General features: G+C 35.5%; 1 protein-coding gene across 1 annotated transcript; it reads left to right on the top strand.

Moving 5' to 3' along the window:
- The first annotated feature begins 1470 nt into the window (after positions 1–1470).
- LOC129301245 (phospholipase A1-IIgamma-like) lies at positions 1471–2743 on the top strand. Its single transcript, XM_054939818.1, has 2 exons — positions 1471–2031; positions 2139–2743. The coding sequence occupies exons 1-2, from the start codon at positions 1471–1473 to the stop codon at positions 2652–2654; spliced, it is 1077 nt and encodes a 358-aa protein (XP_054795793.1). The 3' UTR covers positions 2655–2743.
- The last annotated feature ends 5716 nt before the right edge of the window (positions 2744–8459 follow it).

Below are 8459 nucleotides of genomic sequence, written 5' to 3'. Positions count from 1 at the left end.
ATGGTAAATTTTCACCGTCAAGTATTGCCCTCCAAAATTGACCAACAGCTAGATTTAGAAGCTAATACTTGACTATTATTGCCACATAACTGTCAGGCAAGCCCATCCTAAGGTAGCTTGTGATATATGGCGCCACCACTGTCAAGTAAGGCAAAAAAAAAAAAAAAATCAAGTAAGGCTTTTGCTGTGGTAGTGGCCTTCGCGAAAAAGTCCTGGGCATTTTTGGCATTTAACTCATATAATAATTATGACATTATAGATTCCTTACATATAAGCCAAATTTTCTTGTGTCACAATCTCTCTCTTTTAAAGCAATAATTATGAAGAGAAAATTAAATTCAGATTGCTTTCCCATTGGCAATAGCCAATTAGTCTCTTGTCCTTGTAGGTCTTAATCAATTATTCTCTCTATCTTGTTAAATTTTTCAATCCAGATAAAGCAGAGGTCCAACTAGACCCGTCGAACCATTTGAAAATAATATTAAATTATTTGGTTTTAAGATTTGCAATTACAATTGCCTAATATGACAACTTCTTGTTCAAAACCAGAACAAGTAATTTCCTTAGTAAAAATAAACAAGGTCCAAAGATGAGCGTGTCTGTTCCTTTTTTTTTGGTATTACTTGCAAGTGTCTTTTAGTTAAATATTCAATGTAAAAACAAGATAGTGGGTATTAGAAACGACAAAGTGAACCTAGGTGGCGACACTGCCACAGGACAAGTCTAACAGTGCAACTAGCTAGTGGGCTTGAACGGATCGTCATAGAATGTCCGTTCCAACAAGTCATGGAGTGTCAAAACCTCTTAATGTCCATTCGAACACGTGACATGTGGGAGGACACAAACCTCAGCACCAACATGACAACCAAATTTTGACAAGGATGTAAAATCTAACAATCTAATATTGACACATCAATTACATTCCATTTCTTAGAAAAATATCATAATTATCAAAAACGCAGACGGCCGATCATCTCATCATTTTCATGGATATAGAACATGCGAAACTGTGACTCTCTTGACAAGAAGTCGAAAGAGATGCCATTTATTCTACTAGAAGATGCATGCTAGTGCATGCTTTGACATTAGAGTCTGATATGAACCGTACTGAATGTCATGAGCCCCAATGCCACCTTTTTATTTTGTATAAATATTCTTACATTGAAATTTGTTCCACAACAATAATTGATCACGAAACCTAATCAACTTGAGAAACGATACATGCATGCCAAAAGCCTAGGTAATTGCCTAATAGTCAACTGGAAGTTCTATTCGTACGAAATAACTACGAAAAAACAACGAAGGCGAATACTTTTCAAATAACGTTTAAATGTGATGAAAAATTTTTAACATGCAGAAGGATGGGGTTAGGGTTTTCAAGTATATAAGCATACAGAAGGATGGACTTCCCCATCACAAATCAAACTCATTGCAATTCGTAAAGCATTTCATTTCAAAGAGAAGAAACAGATGGCTAGTCCTGGAAGCATTGCAACAAACTGGAGAGAATTCAGTGGCGAACATCATTGGGAGGATTTGTTAGACCCACTTGATATCAATCTCCGTAGGTATATTATACACTACGGAGAAATGGCTGAAGCTACTTATGATGCTTTTAACTGTGATAAAGCATCTAAGTACGCAGGAAGAAGCCGTTATGGGAAAAAACATTTCTTTTCCAAGGTGGGTTTAGAACATGGAAATCCTTTCAAGTATGAGGTGACACAGTTCCTATATGCAACCTCAGAGATCAATGTTCCCATAATTGAGGATGTTGAAGAATCAAACTGGATAGGATACGTTGCGGTGGCCACCGATGAAGGCAAAGCTGTGTTAGGGAGGAGGGACATTGTGATTGCTTGGAGAGGAACTGTTCGGTTCATGGAATGGTACAAAGATCTTCACTTCGTCTTGCATGACGCCCCATACATTTTTGGTGATGCTGAATGCAAAGTACATCGCGGCTTTTACTCCGTTTACACCGCAACAAACTCACAAACAAAGTTCAACAAAACCAGTGCAAGAAGTCAGGTACAATATACGTGTTTTTATCATTTTTCCACTACAGCAATGTAAGCCATCACTATATTTTATAGATGAAAGGAGATATTTGATGTTATTCATCTCTCATTGTGCAGGTATTGACTGAGATTAGAAGACTGGTTGACAAACACAAGGATGAAGAAATCAGTATAACGGTAACAGGACACAGCTTAGGAGCAGCACTTGCAACACTGAATGCAGTGGACATTGTCAGGAATGGATATAACATCCGAGAAGATGAATCTCAAAAAGCTTCTCCAGTCACAGCCATTGTATTTGCTAGCCCTCGAGTTGGAGACTCAGACTTTAAGAAGTTTTCCTCTAGTCAAAAGGATCTTCGAATCCTACGAATCTGTAATAAAAAAGATGAAGTTCCAAGGCATCCTTTTTGTTTATGGGGTTATGATGAAGTAGGAGAGAAGTTGGAAATTGATGCTCATAAGTCAAACTTCTTAAAGCAACCTGGGGATATGAAGAGTTGGCATAATTTGGAGGTTTACTTGCATGGAGTTGCAGGAACACAAGGGAGCAAGGGAGGATTTAACTTAGAGGTTAAAAGGGACATCGCACTTGTGAACAAAGGCATGGGTGCTTTGAAGGAAGAGTATTAGATTCCTGAGGCTTGGAGGGTGGATGAAAACAAAGGCTTGGTTCAACAACCTGATGGTTCTTGGATCATGCCAAATCCTGAAGCTTAAGATGATGGTTTTTAATGAATAAATTAGTTAATTTATTTGCATTAATGATGGAAATTATATTTGTTTTGATTTAGGGTTCATTAAGATTTAATTTAGGGCCTAGGGTTTACTATTATAGTTAGAGAATAGAATTATATGTTAATCTTGTAATTAGTTACGATATGGATAGGATCAAATTTGTCCTTTGTACTGTACCAATATTCTCTGTATAATCCCTATATACGTGTCACAATTGTATTGGATACTCTACATTATTTATATCAATGAAGGAGCCAGCCTCCACTATTTGATTCTTCATCAACACGTTATTTTGTCTCTGATTTTCTATCTATTATTTATTTGGCATCTTGAATTTATTTTATCTTTAAGTATTATCTTAAATAAAATAAAATATCTAGATTAGCTAGCTAGCTATCTATCTTATTGTTATCTTTTAGATTATTGTTTGATCTAGATTTATCTCAAATAAAATAAGCTTCAAGTTTTTCATTTGTATTCAGTTTTAAATTTTGAATAGGAATTATACAGTTTTCTCCCTCCTCCTCTTTTCTCTCTTCCCCTCTCCTCCTATTACACATCAATTGGTACTATGACCTGGTTCCTACTTTCCTTCCCTGTGTCATTTGAGATCTATTGAAATCCCAAAGCCAAACAAGGCATCAAGTTTCATCCCTAACTTGTGTTGCTCCCACTTCGTCACATTAGCGGCCCTACCACCACCGTCACCTTTAGCTCCTCGATTTTGCTTCAGCCATCAAGTTTCATCCCCAACCATCACCTAATGTGCACTCATGTGCCACTATCCCCTTCTATGTGTGGGATTCAAATGCAACACATACAATAGACATTTGAAGTTCTCATTGGTGTGTGGGCTCCATGCACCACATGCCCTGCACGAGCTAGAAGTTCTAATTCTCTTTTCTTTACTATCTTAATTTCTACGTCTTTTGTAATGACACAAACATTTAAATTAAATGATTTTCCTTCCCCATTTGAGATTTTATTTAATTAATTTAGTTATAGCACATGAACAGTATTAATCTAGTGAAATTTGCACTTGTTGCTTACATAGAGATCTAGAGTTCAAATCTTACTTAAACCAAGGGTGAGTTTATTTTTTTTTTTTACATGGAAAAAGTACTAATGTGCCCATTGTTTTTCTATAAAAATCTGATGGGGTGTTATTTTGAACTTTTCCCCAACAAGTTTGGTTATTGTTTTGTAATTTTCCCAATAAACTTATTATTTCATGTTCTCCGTTCCTCTAAGTCGGTCATTTGCGTAGAGCATAGAGGGAGAGATGGCTCGTGGTTTTCCTCTGTTTTTCTTCTCCTTCCCGTTGCACTGGTTCCAGCTTTATCGTTAGCGTGTGTGTCTTCTCCACGCCGGAAACTCGTTCACTCCCTTCCCTTTTGCTGTTCGTCAGTTTCCTTAAGTGCTGTAGCTGAATTTCTCCTCTATTTCTTCGTTCTTGCGTGCTGACAGAGGTGAGTGTGTGTTTGTCTCTTTTCTTTTCTTCTCCTCAACAGTTGGGCGTTAGTGTGTGTGTGCATAGTAGGCTAAATCGTTCCTTTTTCTGATGTGAAATTACTGCTTCTCTTCCTCCTCGCTGAACCTTGTCTGCTGTGATTCCCACACCTACTTCACGCTCCTCTGTCTCTTTCTTTCCTCGGTGCTGGTGTGGTGTGCGTGGGTGACCAGAGAGTTGGGCGTACTGAATCTTGTTCCTTCCATCTTCCTCCAACGGGCTGGTGCTTAGGAAGTGAGTAATTGCTTTTTCTTCTTCTTCTTCTGTTTTTCTGATGGTCTGGCGTGTTGTGGCCGTTGAAGATAGGAGCTGGAATTTTGTTTTACTTGTTCCCGCTGGTTGTTAGTAGGAGAAGAGGAAAATTGAGTTTCTTTATTATCTAAAGTAGTGAGGTATCTAAAGTAGTGAGGAAGAAAGCTTATTGAGTGAGTATATACATGTTAGAATTTTTAGTTGAAATTGCTAATTTTATTTGCTGCCAAATGTGATTTAAGTGTTGACTGAGATTTAATTTTAGATGCTTTGTGTTTTTGATGATGCTAGAATTAATGATGGAAGCTGATTAAATTTTTGGGTACTTATTATGAACTGAACTTTGATGAATGCCTTCGAGATGTTTGTGAAAATGCTTAAAAGAATAATGTTAAGTGGTCATGATATAGCTTGAAGGAATGTACGTATGTGAGTAGTGGCTTCAGCTAATGATTAAAATTTTAAAATACCAATTAGGAGCAAGGATTACATAAGATTTTTGTATAGTACTTTATTAAGTTTAAAGGAAGCATAAGAATAAATTGACATGGTTTGTTATGATTTATTATTAAGGATGGGCTACAAGGAGGTATAAGAATGAATTAAGATTTGTCAAATAGTTTAATTGACTCAAGTATACTTAAAACTCAAATGAAGACAGTGCTATCTAAATTATTATTTGCAAATTATGACGTTGCTTATGATTTGGTTTATATTATGTTTTAAGGTATTTGAACATGAAATTTGAAGGAGACATGACTATTTAATTTTCATATTAGAGCATAGAGCATTATAAATGCAACTTGAGGAATTATATATATGTCTTTACATATATAACTTGTAATGTTGAGAACTATTGGAATTGTGTATCACCTAAAGGAAAATTGTTAAACTATTTTGGTAATTATGATTTTGTTAAGTTGGAATAAGGGTTGTGATTGTTGTTTAAATTGAATATTGCCAAGCATTGTTGAATTCCTTGATGGAAGTTATTGGAGGGAGGGGTTAATGAGAAATTTAAAGAGTTATTGAAGAGCTTGAATGCTAATTTTGTTTGTTTATAGTGACAGAAGAATTGTTAAATTATGTGTTAGGTTACTTAGGGCATCATTGAAGTAAGTGAGAATTTGAGGGGTCAAGCTTTAAAACTATTGGAAACTCTCAGGTGGGTGGATAGTATTTCAAATATAATTCTAGTAATGTATTTTTTAAAAAAATTTCTCATTTGAATTTTACTATTATTCCCTTGTAAATTGCATTAATATATATTTTTTCAATTTAATTTTTATAATAATTGTTTTAGCGATTGTCTTGTCCTGATGAATTTACCAATATTTGATGTTGTTATAGCTTAATTATTTAATTCCATGTTTGGCATGAAAATGCATTTGGACAATGGGAAATTAATAGTTCAACGATATGGTTGAAAATAAAAATTTTGATATTGTTGTCTTGTTTTATGCATGCTTGGTTTTTATTAAGGGAGACTGAGTTTAAAATGCTAGTTGTTAACAATAAATCCTGATAACCTTGATGCGCTATGGTACACCTAACTACCAGAGTACTTGTAGGAGGTGCTAATTTCATGTGCAGGCTAACGCACGTGGAACAGAGGGGTGGATATTTGTGAGCATTGTACTCACTTTTGTTTCATGGGCTTTGTGCCTGTGCTTGTTTCGTGGCTTTTAACAACGCTTGATTATTTCATGGCTTTAAACTGTGCTTGTTAATTACTTACCCTCATGAAATGTGTGTCTACACTTGTTAATTGTTCTGATAAAGTCCCAAAAAAAGTGAAATTTTTGAAACTTATTATTGTTAAAAAAAGTGAAAAATATTGTAAAGTTAAATTCAATTTTGTTTGGAATATACGCACGTACGAATCGTGTAGTTTTTGCTGTTGTAAACTTTGGTGTTTGAAGAATTCCAACTACAAGTTGCCTAATTTTGCGTAATAAAATGGTAAACTGCCTAAGCGCTTTTACTTTGAATTTTCTACTAATTAAGTCAAAGCGTGTTAGCTCTTGAACTTCACGTGAATTCGATGATGTCAAAATTAAGGTTAATTATATGTCTTGAGTCCGAATAACATTACAGTAATAAATCTACATAATTGCCAAAGAGAATCGATGGACATGGAAAAATGTTACGAGGATCATAATAGAAGAAAAGAATCATAATTGGAAATCAACATTAAAGTTGTGTTTGGATGGGTGGATTCAAGTTAGGAATTTAAATTTAAAATCTCATATTTGAAATTTCACATTTGAAATTCATAAATTCTAAATTCTTTATTTGGACAATATTAAAATCTTTTGTTTGGATCTAAAATAAAATTTTATATTTTATATTTTATATTTGATTTTTTTTTTTAAAAAATTGGAATATTAGTCAAACTTGATGATTCAAATGGCCAACTTCCAATGGGATCTAAAATTGGGAATGTGGCACCAATGACTACCAGGACGAGACCTTGGACTTTCACTGGGATCGGATCGTCGCAATAACAAGGATGGGATGGCCGACTTCCACTAAGACCAGATTGATAGCGACGACGGGGATTGGAACGGTGAGGATAGGGATTGGAACAATGGAGATGACGAGGACCAGACTACCAACTTCCACCGAGACCAAATCGATGATGACAATAGGGATTGAATGGCCAATTTCTACTACGACAGGACCGATGGCTACAACGGGGACTGGACGGCTGACTTCCATCAGGACCAGACCGATGATGACGATAGGTATAAGACGGCCAACTTCCACAAGGACTGAACCAAGTATGACGATTGGGATTGAACGGACAACTTCTATCAAGATCGGATCGATGACAATGACAAGAATCGGATGGCTAACTTTCACCAGCATTGAACCTATGGCGATGACAAGGATGATTGCCTTTTATTACCATCCCTTCAATCTGGTTTCCGTCACCATCGCCGTCAGTCTGGTCCAGTGCTTGTGGAAGTTAGTTTTTCGGTCCTACTCAATGTCGGTTTGGTCCAATAAAAGTCAGCCGTCTAATCCTGGTCGTCGTCATCGTCGGTCTTGTGCTGGTGGGAGTCAACTGTTCGGTCCCCATCATCACTGTTGCTCTATTCTTGATGAAAGTCGGCCATTCGGTGCTTGTCATTCCCATCGGTTTAGTCCCAATAGAAGTCGATTGTCTGATCTTAGTTGTCTCCATTAGTTCGCTCCTTGTCATCCCCGTTGGTTTGGTCTTGATGGAAGTCAGTTATCCCATCCTTATTGTCACTGTCGGTATGGTCCCGATGGAAGTTGGTCTTCCCATTTCGATCAAAAGTGGCAGTTTGTTTTTGTCAACTTTGGTGGTTTAGCAAGTCGATCAAGCCTTTATACATTTGGGTCAAATTACAAAAGAGCTTGAGTTAGGATTTGAATTAATATAAGTTTAGAAAGGATTTCAAATTGCAAAGAGATTAAGAGAGAACTTGGATTTGGATTTGGATACATTTTTAATTATCCAAATAATAGATTTGGCTTAAATTCAAGTCCAAATTCAAATCCATGTGTGTCCAAACATAGTATAATGTTATTATATTAAGCATTCAATATAGGGCATCGTCTATTAAATAGTCCACCGACTCTCTCTCTAGTAACTAGTTTGAGTACTTATCAATTTGACGAGCACTGATAGCTTGTTTTTGGATCTTTCATATTTAATTTTTATGATCTAAATTTAAAGTTTTTTAATGAACATTTTTAAATAAAAATTATTTTTTTGAAAAACTAATGATTAAGAGATTGTCTTTATTTTAAATTTTGTATCTATTAAAATATTTTTTTAAAATAAATAAAGATAAAAATCTATACATTTAAATTATCTAAATTAGATTTCAACAGTTCAAAAGCAATGAGTTATCAGTGCTCATCAACATGATCAACACTTAAATCCTGTGTTGAGCGTGATTGAA

Source organism: Prosopis cineraria, unplaced genomic scaffold, assembly GCF_029017545.1.
Source record: "Prosopis cineraria cultivar Desert tree isolate PC_DT_omini unplaced genomic scaffold, ASM2901754v1 PC1980, whole genome shotgun sequence".
In the NCBI taxonomy this organism is placed as follows: Eukaryota; Viridiplantae; Streptophyta; class Magnoliopsida; order Fabales; family Fabaceae; genus Prosopis; species Prosopis cineraria.
The sequence above is the reverse complement of the archived record's forward strand: the minus strand, read 5'-3'. Positions and strand labels throughout refer to the sequence as shown.

Excerpts from the sequence above, each read along its gene's own strand:
- LOC129301245 (XM_054939818.1), top strand. The coding sequence starts at position 1,471 with ATGGCTAGTCCTGGAAGCATTGCAACAAACTGGAGAGAATTCAGTGGC. Across the intron at positions 2,032-2,138 it reads AAACCAGTGCAAGAAGTCAG|GTATTGACTGAGATTAGAAG; the intron begins GTACAATATACG and ends CTCATTGTGCAG.